This window comes from Salvia splendens, chromosome 2, assembly GCF_004379255.2.
Source record: "Salvia splendens isolate huo1 chromosome 2, SspV2, whole genome shotgun sequence".
Taxonomy (NCBI): Eukaryota; Viridiplantae; Streptophyta; class Magnoliopsida; order Lamiales; family Lamiaceae; genus Salvia; species Salvia splendens.
The window spans coordinates 37,397,191-37,418,063 of record NC_056033.1 but is presented as its reverse complement, the minus strand read 5'-3'; the positions used below and the strand labels follow the sequence as shown (position 1 = coordinate 37,418,063).

At 38.6% G+C, this 20,873-nt stretch overlaps 3 protein-coding genes across 6 annotated transcripts; 2 read left to right on the top strand and 1 right to left on the bottom strand.

Moving 5' to 3' along the window:
• Positions 1-2,032: 2,032 nt before the first annotated feature.
• LOC121766900 (protein transport protein Sec61 subunit beta-like) lies at positions 2,033-4,145 on the top strand. The gene is made up of 2 exons (XM_042163133.1): positions 2,033-2,155; positions 3,701-4,145. Exon 2 carries the CDS (start codon positions 3,721-3,723, stop codon positions 3,967-3,969), a length of 249 nt encoding a protein of 82 aa, XP_042019067.1. The 5' UTR covers positions 2,033-2,155; positions 3,701-3,720; the 3' UTR covers positions 3,970-4,145.
• Positions 4,146-6,199: 2,054 nt separating this feature from the next.
• On the bottom strand, positions 6,200-8,835 carry LOC121765745 (transcription factor UNE10-like). 2 transcript variants are annotated; one of them, XM_042161960.1, is made up of 6 exons: positions 8,669-8,835; positions 7,989-8,550; positions 7,541-7,642; positions 7,265-7,330; positions 6,643-6,957; positions 6,200-6,493 (listed from the first exon to the last, which is right to left on the bottom strand). In XM_042161960.1, exons 1-6 carry the CDS (start codon positions 8,722-8,724, stop codon positions 6,404-6,406), a joined length of 1,191 nt encoding a protein of 396 aa, XP_042017894.1. In that variant the 5' UTR covers positions 8,725-8,835; the 3' UTR covers positions 6,200-6,403. The 2 variants fall into 2 exon arrangements, with proteins under 2 accessions (XP_042017894.1, XP_042017900.1); XM_042161966.1 differs by having other exon boundaries at positions 6,200-6,490.
• An 8,868-nt stretch (positions 8,836-17,703) lies between these two features.
• Positions 17,704-20,544, top strand: LOC121792588. 3 transcript variants are annotated; one of them, XM_042190593.1, is made up of 3 exons: positions 17,704-18,301; positions 18,601-18,639; positions 19,403-20,544. In XM_042190593.1, the coding sequence occupies exon 3, from the start codon at positions 19,451-19,453 to the stop codon at positions 20,444-20,446; it is 996 nt and encodes a 331-aa protein (XP_042046527.1). In that variant the 5' UTR covers positions 17,704-18,301; positions 18,601-18,639; positions 19,403-19,450; the 3' UTR covers positions 20,447-20,544. The 3 variants fall into 3 exon arrangements, with proteins under 3 accessions (XP_042046527.1, XP_042046526.1, XP_042046525.1); XM_042190592.1 differs by having other exon boundaries at positions 18,528-18,639; XM_042190591.1 differs by lacking the exon at positions 18,601-18,639 and having other exon boundaries at positions 17,705-18,301.
• Positions 20,545-20,873: the final 329 nt, after the last annotated feature.

Below are 20,873 nucleotides of genomic sequence, written 5' to 3'. Positions count from 1 at the left end.
AGAACACCCGTTCAGACACGCAAAGAACTCCATGGCGCCGTTGAAGCAGGGTGGTGGAGCTGCAGCGAGGGCGCCAAGGCTGGCGGGGGCAGGCAGACGGCGAAGCAGCGAGGCGGGGGGAGAGAAAGAGAGAAGGAAATGGTGGCGCGTAGCTGCACCGATGAGGAGAGAGGGAGAAATAGAGATAGGGGAACTGGGGGGGCGTGTAGGTTTAGAGAAATATTGGGGTTTGAAACATTGAAGGCTTATTAGTTTGTGTTGTATTATAATACTTGGGCTTTGTTTTGGGCTTTTAATATAGTAGTATTTTATAGTATAATAGTTGTATTATGATTTTTTACTCATACTATGATACCACGAAGTTTATATGTTGAACGTTATTGTTATATCTAAAAGTTGGGCTCTAATTTTGACTTTTAATATTTTTTGCAGTTATGACTTCTCCCATAAATTTTAAATATAAATTATTGTTATTGATTTATTCTTACTTATTATTTTCATCAAAATTATTTAAAGACAAAGGCTAAGGTGATTGATATTTTAATAATTTATTAATAGTTTAATTTTTTTTAAATAATATAAATCTAATATATAATCAAAATATTTTACAATTTTTATTTATAATTTTCTTAGCTAATGTTGTTAATATCTCTTTTTAGAATCACTTAAATGATATTGTAAATTTAGATTTTTATGTATGAAATGATATTAATTCCTTAAACAACAACATAACTAATTTCTGCAAGTATCATACTAAGAATTTACGGAAAAATCTACAAAATCGAAGATGAGATAGCTTACTCCTTCGACTTTCTTATGAGTGCGGGCAAATAGCTTGATGAATGCAACTTCAGGTATATGTTCATCTCTCTCTATGCTTTTGGGAGGTGAGAGTCTTGGACGTTGTCGAGAGATCCGTACCTGTAAAAGCATAATGCTACTCATAATGTTGAACCCAAAACTGAGAGTGCGGGCAAATAGCTTGATGAGTGCGGGCAAATATGTTGATGGAAGTGTAGAGGCTTCTTTTTGGGCTTCAGCTCACTCTTTGAGATTGCTCTTTGTGAGTTTGTTAACATCGGAATCTATTTCACGCCCGGACTTTGTTTGGCAAAGTTGGAAATATTTGTCTGAAGATGTTCTTTATAACCGCCGGAAATTAACAAATTATCCTGGTAAGTTATTTTTTTTAATTATTTCGTTGCATGTTTATTATGTTATTTGTTATTATTTTCAATTTATAATATAAGTTTAATTCTAACAACGTATTCTTAATTACTATAGGTATGATCTTGAATGAGGATGAAATTCAGAATTTTGCATTGCCAGAGATTGAGAAATTGTTGCAGAATCTTGGCAAAACTTTGCGTGATTTCCATGGTTTGCCGTATCCTGATAATCAGTATTTTGAATCAAGTGAAAATAGACTGATTACTGATGAGTTGTGTTATGATCGTGAAGGTTTAGTAAGGGAATATTTGGAATTTATTTCCAAATTCACTGATGAACAACTTTCTGTGCATGACACTATAATGTCGTCTGTGCATTCTAATGATGGAGGAATATTTTCAATCATGGACAACTGTATGTTGCTATATTAAGAGTCACAAGTCGTGGAGGTTTGAAGATTTTGCTGTGTAAAGATGAAGAAGATGAAGGCAATGGTGATTCTACTGTTAACATTGTTTATAAAGAAGTTTTTCAAAACTTATGAACTATTGGATTGTTGATATTTGTGTAAGTTCCTATTTATGAATATTTGTGTTTTTTTACATATTTTGCTTAAGTTCATATTGGATTGTCATTACCTCATCTTTATTCTGTATTATATTTTATTTATTCCACTCATATCTGCGTTTCAAATTCAAAAAAATTATTTGTTTATTGGAAATAGACACTTATTTATTTGTCTCGATATTTACAATGTGTTTTTTATTAAACATTTATTCTTTGCCTGCAAGCATAATTATACAATATTTATCATCAATTTTTTTTTTAAATTCATTTATCTTAGAATTTTTTACAAGTTTTATGGCCCGTGCATAGCAACCGGTAAAACTAGTAAACATAATACAGGACAATTTCCGATCCGAAATTTGAGAACCCTAGAGAGACATCCCAATTCGACCATTACTTCGTCTTCAAGTTGTGAAAGGTAGCTCTTAAGAATTGCCTGCGCAGATCTTGTTTTCTCTAAGAACATATTCGTTCAAATATTATTCCGTGAGCTGAATTTTATTTTTTTGAATGGATACAATTCAGCAATTCATCTATCTGTTTTTTTTTGTTTCGGATGATATATTTATGTTATACGGATTTTTAGTTTGAAGATTATTGCATTGTATCGATCTATATGATTTGTTTTCGTATCTCAGTTCTGAAGTTGGGGTTCTGGAAGCTTATGGTAAATTCGTGTCGGATCTGTTGCCTTTCCCTTTCTCCTTTATTTGATGATTTGATTCGTTATGCATAGGGCTGTCAATTTTTGACACAACACGATAACACTACACGAACCGACACGAAATTAATGGGTTAGGGTCAGAGCTTATTGGGTTCGTGTCCTTATCGGGTCGACCTGTTAAGGACACGAAAATTTCGTGTCGGGTTCGTGTTATCTGTTAAGAAATAATATTATAATATTATTAATTCTTATTATTTTCATTTTTGTTGAATTTTGTTGGATTTTTGTTGGATTTTGTTAATAAGAAATTATTGATATTTTTATGTTTAGATCAGATTTTGTAATTAGCAATTGGATGTTTTTAATAGGTTTAACCGTTATCAGGTCGTGTTGTTATCGAGTCGTTATCGTGTCATCTCATGTACGTGTTGTTATTGTGTCGTGTTGACCCGAAGTGGTTCGTGGCGTGTTTGTGTCTGAGGGTAGCGGGTCTTGTTCGTGTTTGGAGTTTTCTTAATGGGTCGTATTCGTGTTTGTTGTTTTGAAGGGGGAACCGATCCTTTGAGTTCATCTCAGAATATGAATAAAACTTTTTAGGCCACCATTCATCGAGATGAGACTTATCTCCACGCTTTGACTTAAGATAACTTGATTGATTTTTTACTTTGTAGTATTATTGCCATTCTATAAATGTGTTGTTCAAATTAGTAATAGGATTGCTCAAAATTGAACCATGAATTTATTTGAAAAAAATTCTTTGATGGCAGATTTGAAGCAGAGTTACTGGTATATACTGATGATCTCAGCTTGATCTGGGGAATTATCAAACATTGAGCTGTTTTTAATTTAGAGCTTTTGTATTCATTATGGTGAATCCTTCTAGTTTAGTGAGAATTTATAAGCAGGCACAACAACTTAACAACCTGAACAACAGATGGAATTTCCTATATTGCATTTGGTGTCATACTTGGTTCAATTCTTGGGTTTTCAACATGTTTGTGAAGATATGCAATTGCTTCTATCTATAGTGATATACTAGTAACTTAATGATTTTTGGTATGCACCATCTTATTGGGCTATGTTCTAGGAAGTGTCCAAGAATGCCATCAAATGCGTCTGCTTGGAGTCTCTGTCTATAATCCAAAATATACATGTTGGATGCTAAAATATGCCTTGGGTGCATCCTTGCTTTTGCATTTATGTTATTAACATACTCTAATTTTTCTGCTTTATGGCATATATTCTTGAATGGTCTTATCTGTTCCTAGTTTGAACTTTGGCTGTGGTTTGGTTCTGAAGGTTGAGATTTGGGTGAAGAAATGGCAACAGGTGGAGCTGCACCAGAAAGAGGAAGTGCAGCTGCAGCTGCAGCTAATCTTCGTAGGAGAAGAACAGGTGGAGGTGGTGCGGGTGGTGGAACTAGTGGAACCATGCTTCAGTTCTATACAGATGATGCCCCAGGGCTTAAAATTTCTCCAAACGTCGTTCTTGTGATGAGCATTGGTTTCATAGCTTTTGTTGCTGTACTTCATGTTGTGGGCAAGCTCTACTTAGTCCGCAAAGACTAGCATGTGCTGTTCGTCTACATACTGAATTCTGGACATGGAAAAGCTACTTTACGTTTATTTTATTTTTATGTTGATGAACTTTGAGATCAGTCAGTAGGAAAAGCAAAGTCTTTGAGCTGTAGCTTTGTCACAAAAGCTTGTCTGATTAATTTTAAATCTTCTTGGTTGATTCGTGATATTAAGAGCATGCCCAGCGGTGGACGGCATCCGTCCGTCCGTGCCAGCGCCGTCCGTCCGTGCCGGTGGCACGGACAAGCTCCACCGCCACTGCGCTCGCGCCGCTGGCACAGCGCTGCTTGCTGCGAAGAGCACGTCCGTGCCAGCGAGCAGGCGACGTGGCGGCACGCGATTGGGCAACGTCATAGTCCTTGCATTTGAAAATTTTTTTATTAAAAATTCGGTATTTAATTTTTAAAAATGATAAAAAATATATATTTTTCAAATCCCAAAAATATGATCGTTTTTTTGCCCGCTTTTTCTGATTTTTTTTTATTTTGTTTTCTCCCAAAATCATCTATAAATACACACAATGCGCGATACGACGGTGGGCCAGAGGATCGAGACAAGGCACACAATGCGTGATACCCGAACCCACATTGAGCTACAAGAAGACCTAATCAAGCACATGTGAGAGAAATTCGGCAACGCATAGTGGTTTTTTTTAATTTTAGGATTTTAATTATGTAATTTTTAATTTTTAGGATTTTAATTATGTAATTTTAAATTTATTTATAATTTGTAATGTTATTTTGATTTTTTAATGAATTTTCATATTATGAAAATATTTTTGTTTAATTGAATTTTAAATTGAATTGTTACTCGTCCTTGTGAAAGAGCACAGCTGTGGGTGTTGTGCTCTTGCTAGAGAGCAGATAAAAAAAGTAGGGTCGGACCCATAACCGTGCCGCCGGTAAGAGCACAGTAGGGTAGATTGTCCCTAAGCAGACAGGATCGAATGCTGGCAGCCGCAGTGTGGGAGTTTCACCACTGTGGTGGCTCCTTGTGTGCTGGTTACCAGTGTAAGTTCCTCCCACCTAATGGGCCGCTGAGGTACCGTGTTTGAACCCCTCCATAGCGATGTCGGGCCGGGTTATGGGGGCGCCTGGGGTGAGCGAATCACCTTTTTGTCCCTAAGCAAATGAGACTGATTCCCACTTGGCAATAGTTGGCATGTGTTTGTCACAATTTCATGGCTGCTTCAAATTGTTCAATTATTTCCTTGTAGGGAATGAGTGTCATTGTACTGAATGAATCATCCCACCTCGACTAAAGTCAAGCCTGACATATGTACGGATATCTTATCCTCTGCAAAATTTCCACAGACATCATAGGGAAGTTTACTTATCTTATGAAATACTACTATGATTATAAACGACTTTGCATCACCTACAGGTGCAACAAAGGAAAAAGGGTAAAAACTAAAAAATATCTTTGTCGACTTAAGGCTATCAAAACCATTTATAAAATCTATTCTACTGGTACGTCAAAATTATAAAATATGCATTTTGAAACAATGATAATAATACATAGATATTACAAAATCAAAAAATTACAAAAACTATATCTTTATATACCTTATTAATGATCAAAACATTAATTAAATGCTCCCTCCATCCATTAAGTATATCACGTTATGTTCAACACAAATTTTAATGTTAATAATTACAAAATAAATCCAAAATTAAAATAAATTGAAATTGAAGAAAAAGTGACAAAAAATTGAAAAAACTTGGTAGTATGGCAATAAAATTGCGATAGATGAAGTGCTTATTGGGATTGGATGGTCGCACTACTAATTCAATAACTATACTATTATAATACTACTAATATTTATTTTTAAATCAAATTATTATATAGAAATCTTAATTAATATTTGTAAATCATATACCATAAACTTGGAAGTTTGGAATAATGTACCCTAATAGTTATTCTTAGCTAATGCAAAAAAGAATGGGACAACTAAAATTGGTTGGATCATAATACTTACTAAGTACTCCTATTAATTAAAAACCCACGACAAGACTCTCCGCGAATCATAGAAAAATAATTTGAGTTGAAAATGACAATAAGTTTTGTGTTTGCCTTTAAACAAACATTTCATGTTAACTAGATATGTTGTAGTTGAGTAGTCAGATCGAATAGACATACTCATATGATGATAATCAGGGCAAGCATGCTACTATATTTTAAATTAATATTTGCATTTACTGTGACAATTCAAATTTATGTGTACAGTGAAGGAAAAAAAAGATCTAACATACATCTCATAATTAAATTCATCATCCTCCTTGCACAAAAATATGATTACCTAGTTTATATGTATAAACAACAACCACCCTTATCAAATCGACGTGGAGCAAACACGTTTTCAATATATAAAACAAACCCAAAAAAAGAGTTGCATTCATAATTATTATTTTACATATTTTTGAAATCATTTTTTTGAGGCAGTCATCGCAGACGTTTGTTGCAACTGCTGATACATAGCTGCCAATCTGGTGTAGCCATCGACCGTCATTGGCTGCTGCATTCACAATTATTTGTCTTTTTAATCTTAATCTGTATCATATTATAAATGCATGTTTGGTAGGCTAGATAATTCATCTAGGGATGAAATTCTATGAACTAAGAAGTTGGATAAAATGTTTGATCTTCCACAGGAATAGTACTTACTTGCGATTGAGTAGCAAAGAGGTTGGATAAAAAGTCGGGCGTGGGCGGTGGAGGCTGGATGTCCCAAGGCATGAATCCAGCGGACGAGGGCATCATGGGCAACATTCCAGTGCCGCGACCGATGTCCATGACTCCTCCCATGGGCATAGGCATGGCCATGGTTGGAGTCATCATAGACATCTGAAGGTGTTGTTGCATGGACAATGGCATCATCATATTCATGGATGGCACACTCATCCTACTCATCATCTGCACTTGTGCTTGCAATTGTTTCATGTAATCTATTACTTCATCCAACATTGACGCCTTATCCGTCTGCAATCAATAAACCAAATTACCTAAATTGAGGCTTACTTTTTAAGACATAATCATGCATATTTTTTTCATTGTACGAAATGGGAAAGCGTGTGAACGACTAAATTTGTGAGGTACAAAAATTATTTGTGATGCCAATTTAACTTAGATTTTCTCTCCCTCTCATGGGGGAACGTTGTCGTTGCCAACTAAGTAAGAATTGTCGGTATGCAGTTGGCCATATATACATGAAGACTTTCACATTTTTTTTCCAAATTTATTTTGATACTGTATATGTTTGAGTTTAAAAGTCCATCCACTTTCATACCTTGCTAGAATTGGGGACCAACTTCTGCAATGTCTTCATTCTTTCATTAATTTTGTCCCTTCTTCTCTGGAACAAATTAATGAATTCCATAAGCGTGCATATACATAATACATATATTCATTTATTTATAGTACTATTTTAATTTTATTAGCATGCAACCTAATAAAGGAAGATGCATAGGAATTAAAATTTTAAAAATAAGCAACAAATACTCCATTATTCATATGGAATTAGAATACGGATATTAATTACTAGAAAAGTGGAAGAAAAGCTTACTCTCTCAGACTGGTTATGGATGGCAGCTGCCCTAACTTTAGCTGAAATAATTGCTGATTTTCCGATTCCCAATTTTCTGTTGCTTTTTTTTCCTGCCGGCCTCTGCAATCAAAGAAAACAATAATTTAAGATATAGTCATATTTATATTTTGTCGAAATAAACAGAAAATTAAAAATATTGATCTTCGAGATCCTTTCTTTATATTCAACAGATACATATGAATAATTTTTAAAATCGTCGCACGTTTATTTTTAGTTTTTACTAGTACTATACAGTAACAAATAAGAAACCATAGGATAATAAATAGAGTTTTGCAGAATTTTTTTTGATTCAAGATCCATTCCTTATATGTATAGAATAAAGTAGCTGTCAACGTGAACGAATATTATAAAAGTTGAGCAAATTTAGAATGGATAAGATATCTAGAAAAAGAGAAGCGGAACATGCCTGTGATCTACCGTAACAAACGGTTTCGTGGTCCTCGGCAGAGGTCTTGGTGCAATCTTCGCCGGAGCTGGTGTTTTCCTGCGACCATAGGGAGGTGGACGTGATGCCGCCGCCGGCGAATTCTCTGTCGCAAGAATCAAGCAGGCTGTCTCTCCCTCCGCCGCACGTGTCGCTCGTGTAACTCGTGCAGAAACCCCGCCCCGCCGCACGTGCCAGGCCCTCGGCGCCGCTGCACGATCCCACCGTGCACGCGCCGCCGATCCCCGGCACCTGCGTCGAGTTCACATGCTTTTCGTTCCTGCTGTTGTTGCACGGCACCAGGGCGTCCATGCTCGCCGCGGCGGCGGCAGAGGCGGAGGCGGAGACGGAGACGGCGCCGTGGTCGAGCCAAGGAACCAAGGCGGCAGATTTGGCGTGGGGGAGGCTGAAGGTGGCTTGGTCAACTATGGACTCCAGAGTGTCGGCGCCGGCGGCCTTGCTGTTGAGGGGGCGCGGCGCGCCGAGGCCGTACATGGCGACCTGGCCGTTCTCCCATGCTAGCTCTGCCACTTCGTAGTCCAATCTGTGTTCCAAAATGGAGTAATTAATTAATTAAGAGTCACATAATAATAATAATAATAATAATAATAATAATAATAATAATAATAAAAATGCACACTAAATCATGAAATGTGAATTACGAGGGGGCATCTGTGGAGAAGGAATTGGATGATTTAGAGCGGGAGGAGTGATTCATTTCGACAAAAAATTGTTATTGTTTTTGTCTAGAATAGGTATGTAGTAGTAACATAATAGTATATCGTATATATATATGAAGTTATGATATTATTGAGTTATGTTGTTTGGGTTGAATAATATATGTGGTGTGGAATGGAGGGCATATATATGATTCATAAGATAAGAAACAGCATAATTTGAAAGAGATGCTCATTGGACACCAATACAGTGTTTTGTCTTTCCACTGTGACTGCAATTCTGCGTTTGTCTGTATCTGCATCAGATATAAATTATGTGTACATACGGGCGGGGTACATATTAAGGTACATTAAATTTCTAACTAGTGTTTATTAGGTCATAATTGAAAATCTATTAATTTTATTAGTTTATTTACTTATCGATCCGTCCCATTAAATATGAAATATTTGTTTTTTGACATGAGATATTATATAGTGTTATTTTATGAGATAAAAATATAGAGATGGTTTTGTTTCCATTTTAATAAATGTTTCATTTGTAATGAACAACTAAAAAGGAACAATTACTTTGGGTTAATACACACATCAGATAGTATCATTAAGCCCCTACCAATAATATATTTGTCTTTTTTTTTCTACTTCCAATTTTTTTGAAAATTTCGGAAACAATCTTATGCCACATACCCAAAGGGTTGGACGATAAAATGGGTTGAACTAGATCTAAAAATTGAAAATTTCCATAAGTAAAAAACATGGCCACCCATTTCTTAAGGATAAGAAGATGAACAATACTAGTAACAAAATACACTAATTAATAGGGGTAACTGCTTTTAAAGTCATAAACTTTCCAAGAATTCCGGTTTTTCCCACGAACTTTAAAAGGTTCGTGTAATGTCACGAACTTTATAGTCGGTTGCCGTTTTCCCATGCCGGGTTTTCCGGCAGTGTAGATCGCCACGTGGATTATTTTTCTGACGTGGCAATGACATTGAATTTTATTTTTTATTTTTTTTACTTCCCCAATCTAAGTCCTCCACATCTGAATTCACGCTTCCTGCCCACTTGCGAGGAATTGAGAGAGAACAATTTTTTGCGCCGACCACCACAGACCACGACTCTTAGGGTATCCACTATGGTTCGGCGGGGCTATAGCCGCGGGTTGGGGCGACGGCGGGGCGGATTATAGTGTATGCGACTTCCGCCCCGAGGCGGACGAACTTTCCAGGGCGGACGGTCATCAGGCGTAATCGGGGCGAGGAAGCGCCGGTGGACGGCGGTTGATTTTTTTTAATTCAATTTATCACCTATTAAATTTTCGTTGTATAATTTTTCATGTACTTTAATACGACGAAAGTTTAGTGTTTAATTTTAATTTCATCACGTATAGCCATTTTCTTCTAATTACGCATAGTCCGATAAATTTAAATATAATTGAATTAACATAAATGAAAAAAAAGATTGGGGCTATTGGAAGTGTCCACCATAGTGGCGGAAACAAAATTTTGGGGCTGTGGACAATAAATTTGGGGCTATGGACAAATTTTGGGGCGGGGCTATTGGAGTGTCCACATTAGAGTATCCACTATGGGACCGCCCCGGCGGGAGCGGTCCCGGGGCGGTTTATAGTGTAGGAGTTGTCCGCCCCCGGGGCGGACGCGGAAATGGAGGCGGTAGGACGACGGATAGGCGACGGGGGGGGGGGGGGGGCGAGGGCGCGCCGGGCGTCCTTTCGCCGCGGCTATAGGCGCGCCGGCGGTCGAATTTTGTTTTTTTATTACCTCTATAAATACCACTCTCCACCACCTATTTTTTCCCCATTTTCACACAATCCCTCCATTCACTATCTACACTTCCAGTCTAAAAAAATACACGGAAGAGACGACGAATCACCCGACTCGCAGGAATCGGGCTATGGCGGCAATCCTTTACAGCCATACGGCCGGCTATCCTTCACAGTCGATGGGATATGGCGGGTCTCCGTCCCAGCCGTGGATGTGGAGTCAATCTCCCCGCCGTGGGCATCGAGCCCAAACCTACAGCCATCTCAGTCGACTATGTATTCTCCAACGCCCCAACCTATTTAGCTGAATCTGAGTCGCTCCGCATTTGGGGATTACAGACCCAACTTGACGAGCTTAACCAGCCGCGTCTGGAGTCCCATTTCCAATCCAGTCAATCTCCTTTCACCCAAGTAGATCAAGAAACACTGGATACTATGATGGGTCTGCTCAGTTTCGACGTCCCGGATACGCCGGCAAAACGGGTGGAAACGTCGTTTCCGGCCCCAGGCGATGGCGGTAGGGGCGGAGGCGGCAATGGTGGCAGCCGTGGCTCGGGGAGCGGCGGTGGCGGCTCGGGCAGCGGCGTCGGCAGTGGCGGTGGCGAGGGCAGTGGCGTCGGCGGTAGCGGTGGGGTCTGGCTCCAACCGGGGCAAGCTCTACACCAAACAGGAGAGCATTGCCGTGGCGAGTGCGTGGGATGCCATCACATCGGACCCCATGGTGGGCATCGATCAGCCGGAGGGGAGCTTTTGGAGGCGCGTCATGATGGCATACGAGGACTTCAAACCCGACAACTCCGAAAAAAGTGGGGTAGGATTCTGCGGGCTACCAAGCGGTTCGCGTCCATATACCAGGACAACCTTCTCCATGCTAAGAGTGGCCGAAGCGAACAGACGTGAAGGCCCTATCGATTGGCCAATACAACATGGAGGACTGGCCGAAGTTCACACTGTGGGAGGAGTATATGGTCCTCGCGGATTGTCCGAATTCAAGGCCATCGTGGCGCGAGAGGTCAACACAGCTTCTGGGCCGAAGCGTACAAGGCACAACCTTGCCAGGGACTACAGCAGCGGAAGCGGCTCGCACGAGTTTGAGCAGTCCGACGAGCAAATCGAAGAACCAGTCGCTACACACACTAGGCGAGGACGGCCCCGGGACAACATGCCTCTATCCGCAGCGCCAGAGGGGCTAGAAGTGCCTCCCGCCTATCGTCGGCCGCGTCCGGATCTCGCATCCCCCAGCCCGCTCCAATCCCACAGCACATGGTGCAAGCCCCCCACGAGGTCTTGAGAGATAACATAGATGTGCAGTTGGTGCAACAACTGCAAGACGTATGCAGCAAATACGCAGCGGAATCTGACCCGTACGTCAGGAACGTCTACAAAAGGCTCATCAATCGGATTGAGAGTCGGCTGGGGTTAGTTGATGATGCTCCTGGAGAAACCGCGACCGACAGCAGTGAAAGGACCTAAGGTGCGTAGGTGTCGTTCAAGCAAGGATATATCCTACTGATCAGGATAGAAATCATAACTAACCTAGACCTGGTTTCAAAGATTCCTCAACCCACTTCTACTGATCAGTATAGTGGTGGTAAGGGTCGAATCCCACAGAGATGGTGCGTTCTTAAACTACCGCGGTGACAATCGGAAGATTTGGTTAGCTACCACGCTGGGTTGAGTTTCTACCTAGGCTGGAACTTAAAGGAGGTGTTCTACTGGTCAGACGGTAAGGAAAACATTTGGAATGTAACTGTGTACGTGGAATGGGGGGACAATTTTGTAACAGAAAATATTTGGAAGGTACGGGTTTCTATTTCGGGCTAAACAGAATATTCAGAGTGTAGTGGAAGTTTTGTGACTGGGCTGACAGGGCTTAACTAAAAGTGAAGGACAAAAGCAAAAGCATCTTGAAAAGTAAGTGGTCCCCTCCAATTGAAATAGACATCATCTTCTTCAACAAACACTTCCAAAATTCAGATAACAATTCCAGATTCAACACGGAAAAAAAACTCAGATTAACAACTCACAAACATAGATCCAAAACTAAGAAATCAAATCCGAAATCAAACACTGAAACTGGACTTCTGCATACTGGTCAACATGAAAGAACGATTCAGAAATTAAAACTAAGCTTTGCATGCAACGACCTACTTTCCGATCAAACAGTACTTGTTTATCTATCCTAAAGAAATTTGTTACGTAAACGGAATTGTGAGAATCAGCACTTTAATCACCGAGAAACTTTAGATCTAAGCTAACTAGGCAAGGGAATAAAGAAACACCACAATAAACGAAACGGAAATCAACTTCATAGCATAAACACGTTCGGATCTTCAACAAAGTATTTCAAAAGCAGAAAATATCCAAAGGTAAACAAGATCCAACGTAAGGAAAGCGAGAAATTTAAAACTACGAAAGTAATGTAAAAGTGTTTTGCCACTCCGGACGATGAGACTCTAAACTACGATCTTGCTGGCTGGAATGGACGATGACTGGAATTCTGGGAACATCTGAACGTCAAGTGATCATGGCTACGGCGAGGCAAGAAGCGGGACACGGCTGAAAGACTGAAACTACCGAGAGAACTTTCTACCTAAAGATGGTGTGTTGAATGAGTGAATGTTGTATCGTCCCCCCAATTCTTTCCAATTTGGCTTCCTTTTATAGGGAGGCTACCCTTGATTTTAGGGTAAGTCCTCGTTGCAATTTGACTTCTTTGCCCTTAATTGTGGGTAATCCGTCCCAGCTATCCGTCTTCTCCATCTCAAGCCGTTTTAGCACGAATACTGATCAGTATGAGATCATGCTGGCGCCTTCTTCACCTGAACATTCCGAAACTTCCCTACTGGCTAGAATGCTTAACCTGCACACTTTAAACAACTGTTTTGCAAATATAATCAATTAAGCACATCATACTCACCCGTAACCAAGGCCTAGAATACGACTTATCAAGCAGCGAGGGAGAAGGAGGAGGAGGAGGAGGAGGAGGAGGAGGAGGAGGAGGAGAAGAAGAAGGAGGAGAAGAAGAAGAAGAAGAAGAAGAAGAAGAAGAAGAAGAAGAAGAAGAAGAAGAAGAAGAAGAAGAAGAAGAAGAGGAAGCCGACTCCGACACTGAGTAGACGGTGGCGGAGTTTTTAGTTGTATTTTATTTTAATTATTCGTTGTATAATTTTACCCTTTTGCAATACAACGAATATCCGGCACCAATTACCTCGTTTTCTAATTATTTACATTACGATAATTTTAATTATACTTGATTGAAACTTAAAACATTTTAAAATGAAAATTGATTATAAAATTTTAGGGCTATTAGAAGTGTCCACCATAGTGGCGGAAACAAAATTTTGGGGCTATGGACAAAAACTGGGGCGGGGCTATTGAGGGTGTCCGCCCTATAGTGGACACTTTTAGCCGCCGACCACGACGGACGACATCCATGAAACGATGCCGTCGAGCAGTACGAGCAGCAGCAACACAGGGGACGCAACGATTGCAGCAGCGATTCACCTTCCATGGCGCCAAACCTGTAAGTCTCTCCCACCCCCATACGATTCTGAAATAGTAAGGATTTTTTTTGTTCAGATTTTGCAATGGATAAGCTGCGGTGGGGGAAGAGGAAGAGGAAGAGGATGAGGTGTGTGAAAGTGAAGGACTCGCCTTTGAGCGGAAAATCAGAAGGCGGCGGTGCTGTGGTGAAGAAGAAAATCACTTCTAGAGTTGTGGATAATAATTGCAGTAAAGATGGGAGTGTTCTGCCTCCAGTTCCATCCTCACATCGTCCAACCAGGTAAAAATTCAATCTTTAGACTTTTTTGATGTTTTTTCGTGGGAAGTTTGAGTTTGTGAATTTTTGTTCTAAGCGCTGTGATATTGGAGCAAAATGGGATGAATTGGGTCATACGATTCTGAAATCTCTGAAGTGAAAGCGGGATGTTACGAGCGTTTTAAAACGACGTCGTTTTACATATTTCCGACGGTTGCCACATAAGATTTAAGGCGTGCCCCTTTAGCAATATTTCTGCCAGAAAAACCCAGGGTCGGGTCGTATGGGAAAATCGCAACGCCCGGTAAAGTTCGTGACATTAAACGAACATTTTAAAGTTCGTGAGAAAAACCGAAATTCTTGGAAAGTTTGTGACTTTAAAAGAAGTTACCCCTAATTAATACTAGTAATAAAGTAGGAGTATTTTATACTTCTACCATTCCTTAGAAATATACACTATTTCTATTTTAGTTTGTTCCTTAAAATTTAAACCTTTTTATTTTTAGGAAACCTTATACTCCCTCTGTCCACTCCCCAAATAGCATACGCACATATATAGCATAGAGAGGAAGTATAATGTAGAGGGGGTAGGAAGTATAATGTAGAGGGGGTTGTAATAAAATAATACTAACTAATTTAAATGTTAATATAAATTTTTATTAACATATTCCGTTAACATTTTTAATATAATATGTTGATTTAATTAGTATATCTAAGTATATTAAATTAGTTAGTACACTAACTTGACCATTTGATGGAGTATACACAAGAATGCACGACCACGATGTGTGAACTGTGAAGTATATTCGTTTTCTTTTAATTTTTCTAAGTTTTAATTTCATTTTTGTCATACGCAAGATCATCCATTCATCATAAATGTTGGTGGGGGTTCTTTCTATTGGAGTGTCCCATTGGTCGACTTCCGTTTTGGAAAACACTTAGACTTAAATGATTGCTTCAAGATTATTCATCATACGATTACTCTTATAACTAAGTTAATCTAGAATAAAATTTATTATGATTTATATTACATATAACTTTATATCTTAGTATTATCTTATTCAATATGACAACGCTGCCTAATTGGACAAACACTCTATGTTGTGATTAGAAATTTTACATTAATTTTATTTTTCAAGATAAAAATATTAATTTTCAATGATCATCTAAATTGTGAAATTTGGTAGATGCATTTTAACAAGCCTTAGTCCAAGTGGTTGTGAGAATTGACAAACTTAGATCATGTAATAATTAAATAAAAGGAGATAAGATTCGTAGGGCCAAACCTCAAATTCTTACACCATCACCACCGTCACTAGTAGTCGGTGACTATCGATAAATTCTTTAGGACATTTACGAAAATTCTCCATTTTGAAGTGTGTTAGTTGTTGGCAATAGAAACTATAGTAAATATAATTATCTCATATTGGTGTTTATGGAAAATTGAAATCACTATATAAGTTTCGTGAGTCTCTCCTCTTATTATTAATTGGTTTTAGGATGTCACTCATAAATTTCTATCATGGTATCAGAGCAGGCTACTAATTGTGAGCCAAAATTAACTGATCCAACGGTATATCTTGATTGAAACAAAAAAAAATACACTGCCCCAGCAGCACATTTGGGCTTAAAATTAGGGCCAGTTATCCAACCGTTCAGAAAAAAAATGTTAACCTTGAAGGATTTAAGGGTGAGTGTTGGCAATTGAAACTAAATAATCTCTCCGTCCCAAGGTAGTTGATTCGTATTTCTTTTTTGGTTGTCCCAAAATAATTTAGTCATTTCCTTCTTTGGCAAAAAGTCTATGATCTCTCATACTTTACTCTCTTTTCATTTACTCTCTTCACTCTCACATTTACCAACTCAATTCTTAAATCTCTGTTTAAAAGAAATGTCTCAATTACGTACCTTGTGGCGGAGGGAGTGTAAAAATATAACTATCCCACATTCCCCGACCCCAAATCCCTCAGAGGTATGTGACGCGAGTAGAAACTTTATGTATAAAGTATTGCAAAAAGCCTTGTACGTTGATAAGGGTATTAGAGCATCCGCAGCGGTGCTCGTTGCGGAGGACGGCGTCCGTGCCGCTGGCACGACACACCCTTGTCCGCTGCTGTGCTCTTGCCAACGGCACGGCTCTGCTCGATACATAGAGCACGTCCGTGCCGCTGAGCAGGGCGACGTGGCGCGTTTCTATTGGCCGGTGGCATTTTCATTTTCTTTTTCTTTTTTAAATAAAAAATAATACTAAAATTAAAAAAATATTTTTGGATTCCCAAAAATATAGCCGTTTTATTACGGTTTTTTTGAAATAATTTAATCCCAAAATCATCTATAAATACACACATTCATCATCCATTTGAGCGAAATTCGGTCACGAGTAGTGAGTTTTTTTAATTTTATGAATTTAATTATGAAATTTTTAATTTTTTTTGTAATTTGTAATAGTATTCTGACTATTTTTAATGCATTTTAATATTGTGGAAATGTTGTCCAGAGTCTTTCTTCTAGCGGCAAGGAGCTTAGACATTATTGCATGAGGTGGCGAGTTCGAGCCCTCTTGACATCAATTGTATTTCCTCTCTTATATAGGAGTTAATTTTTCAAAAAAAAATATTGTGGAAATGTTTTTATTTAAATTTAATAATAGAATGATGGGACCCTCCTTTATATAGGAGTTAATTATGGGACCCTTGTGATGACTTAAGTAGAAAGAGTGATTTTTAAATGCAACCTCTAAAAAAAGAAATTTCTTTTTCAACGAGGCATATGAAGTAAATGTATACCAGTAAACTATATTGTGAGATAGACATTATAAAAGATAAATTATTGTTTAAAAACTAATTAAGTAAAACATTTTTAGATGGTCACAAAAATTCCCCTATTTCACGTGAAGTTGGATCCCCACAATGTTGCTTTAAACTCCAACACACTTTTAGCGGGTCGGATGGCACGTGAAGTTGCAACCCTACTCACATTCTAATCCAAAAAGAAAAATGCGATTTCACAATAAATGTGGATGTAAAGAAATATTCAAAAATATATATGGGATTTTAAATGATTGATGAATAATGGGAACGCTTGTTCACTTAACAAGCCACACTTTTCCCCCAAAATATCGCTACATGTTTAGTCTTGGCTTTTCATTTTTTTTATTTGATTTTTGTCAGTTTTCAATATTACCTAAAAATTGTGATGGAAATGATTATGACTTATGAGTCTTACTTATTTAGTAGTGGTAGTATTTTAACTGTTCGGCCTGTTTTATTGTGTAAGCCTCTTTAGCTGGTTTATATTTTATTAGTCTATATATAGATGTGTGATTTTATTATGTATTCAAGGAGTTAGACGTTTATATAAAAGAAATTTAATCATTCATAGTAAATGATAGTAGTAGTATTTAACGAATTCGATCATAAATTCAATAAAATATGGTTAGCAAGAAAAAAAAAATAGGCACCCAGAGAGAGATTTAGTGAAGCAGGGTAGGCATTCATGATTTCAAACACGAAATTTTATTGATAGAAATAATCTAAACCATCTTATATGAGACCTTCAAAACCTAATTCCCAATCTTCAAATTGTTTGACCAGATTGAAATACTTCATTCGAACTCAAAAGAAAAGGCAACAGAAAAAATCCACCACATAATTAAAAACATAAATGATTTTCGCACCCCAAAAATGATTTTCATTTAGCATAACACAAACATGAAATTCAACGTTGCCATATGTTATAACAATAACATGTGTACATGACTTGTGCGAAAGGTGAATTGCACCAATTATCTAACATCTCTTGGCAGCAAAGAGAGGTTCGAAGATGCTGGCTTCTGCAACGTTGATTAAACTAAGCGAAGCATTCGTGTGCACGAATCTTACAGCCGGGCAGAAGGTGTTGAAATTGTTCGCAAAAGGCAGCTAGCTCAAGGGCACTTGTATGTTTGCCGTAGATGTTGGTCAATTGCAGGAGGCAACTCTTTTGATATTTTCCAGCTGCTTATAGTAATAAGAGAGTGCATAGTAGTAGATAAATGCAAGCCTCTGCTTATCATGGCCATCAATTACAGGATACAGTAAGTACATTATCAGAGCATCAAGTAAAATCCACAATATCTTGTAAATACTCTGTTCCTGTGGTCGAAAATGAACATGTTTCTTCATCAAATTTAAAAACAACTGGCTGTCTGGTTTTATTTTTTCCGATTTCAGTTACTATCACTTGGTATCAATTGTAAAATACCATCCACTAATAATATTACCGAATAGGTCGAGGGTTAATCCATTTTAAAATCTGTCCAGAAAAAATAATTTCCTACAACTCCTGCAAAATTTACGAAATCCCCACTGATTTGGTTAGCGGATGATTCTACAGATTTTTATCTCAAATCCCATTGCACTTTGCCATCCCAAGGTACTACTCTCAATTCAATTATTTTTGTGTTTAATCCTAAATTAAAGAAGACAAATTAGGGTTTAGACATTCCGGTGCTAGTTATCCTATCTGAACCGATCATCGCCCCCTCCTTCGTGTTTATCTAATTGAAAAAGAAATGAATCTTCACTGAGTTTTTTGCGTCTTAGGAATTTTACTGTATGTTTTATGATTTTAGATGCTTAATCTCTGGTTATGGTGGGTTTAAGCAGGAAGACAAAGATGTTAGTCTCTTGTTGCTTTGAAAATACTACAGTACATGATTTGTATGTGTGTAAAGTGTAAACTGTCTTTCTGGTGATTTTGGTGTGTCACGGTAGTAGATTCTATCTAAGTGATTAGTGAAAGGTTAACCGAGTTTAGTCTTGTATAGCATGAGGTTTGATCGCTTTTATTCGTTGAAACTCCTGTATCAAGATCAGGGAAGGGCTTGTTGTGGAGAATAATGTCTTCTTAGTTGTAAATAAGCTACCACTAGATTTTGGTTATGGGGTTGCTTCACCTGTGCTATTGTACATAAGAATAGCTTTAGTTTAGTTGAGTTCGTATGTCATTTAGAATGTGTAGGTATAGTTTTGGACACAATTGGTGCACGACACTGAGCATGTGAGCTTGAAGAAACTTACGGATTTTGAATATTCGCATTAATGATTCTTGTATCATGTTGTCGGTTGTCCATGGCTGTTTGTTTGTTTTGAAGGATCTAGCTTATTCTCTAAAGTGCTTCTTTGTCTTTTACTAGGTAAACTGGAAGCTGAATTCCAAGCATTGTCTGTAAGTGAACCTCATCATGTCATTGTTTACGCAGTCTCCATCCAGTAATCCGGTGCATTCTGTTTCCCGATTGCATCATAGAACCCCTAAATTATATAAATCTCAGAGTCTGTTTGGCAGATGCAACTTGCCATATGTTAGCAGTGGTCTTCGGATCATTTGTTGTGCTAACACATCTCGATGGGAACCACCTCCAGTAACATATGTTCCCGAGAAAGAAGGTACATTGCTCAAAGAGTCTAGCAATATCTTTGAAACCATCACTTCTTCTAGTGAGGCAGCTGAAGCTTCAATAACTAAGACGGAGCATCAGCATGTGGATGCAAATAAGCAGCCTGTTATGCAGTTCCACTACCTTAGGCAGCCTCTATGGCTTCTTGGCCCCTTGCTTCTCTTGGTGACCGGCGTTGTACCCACCTTGTGGCTGCCAATATCATCTATTTTCCTTGGCCCCAACATAGCCAGCCTTCTATCCCTTACCGGACTAGACTGCATTTTCAATCTTGGCGCGACCCTGTTCCTCCTTATGGCGGACTCCAGCGCTCATCCAAACAAGGAGAGTGAAGGTTGCAGCAGCAAGCCTCCTTCAAGTTACAGATTCTGGAACATCATTGCAAATGTAGCTGGATTCATCATTCCCTCAGTGATGTTCATTGCTTCCCAGAAAGGATTGCTTCAGCCTCAGCTGCCTTTGATCTCATGGGCAGTGCTCTTAGGCCCTTACTTCCTGCTTCTGTGGGTGCAACTGCTGACGGAGATGCTGACGTGGCACTGGCAGTCGCCGGTGTGGTTGGTGACACCGGTTGTTTATGAGTCGTATCGACTGTTGCAGCTGATGAGAGGGCTGAAGCTGGGGGCAGAGGTCGGGGCACCGTCGTGGATGGTGCACACGGTAAGGGGATTGGTGTGCTGTTGGGTGCTGGTTCTTGGGGTGCAACTCATGAGAGTTGCTTGGTATGCTGGTTTTACTGCTCGTGCTTATCAACAGCAGTCTGCTGAGGTTGGATCATAAACTGGTATTTATGTAGCAGAAACAACATTGTATAATAGTCCCTTAGTTGTTTCATCAATTATGTACTCCATTAGATTCAATATTGCAAAACAAACTCATATCATGACTAATAAATTAATACTAGTAGTATAAATATAATAGGCTATAATCTTAGAAATCCAAGTGAGCCCCCATGTATATTCATGTTGATATTAAGTAGCCGCTAATTGCCACCTCTAAAGTGAAGTCAAAAAAGCGGCCCATAAATCTTTTGTCTCGACTTTCAAGAGTTATCATTATCATAAAGAGAAATAGGGAAAAGTTTTGATGATAGCTTAGCATATCCATCTGTCACGTTATTGGTCCAAATACGTGACCACTATAATTTTCTCTGGAGTGGTATAATTCTCTTGGCAAGTGCTAGAAGAAGTCGCCCACCCAAATGACA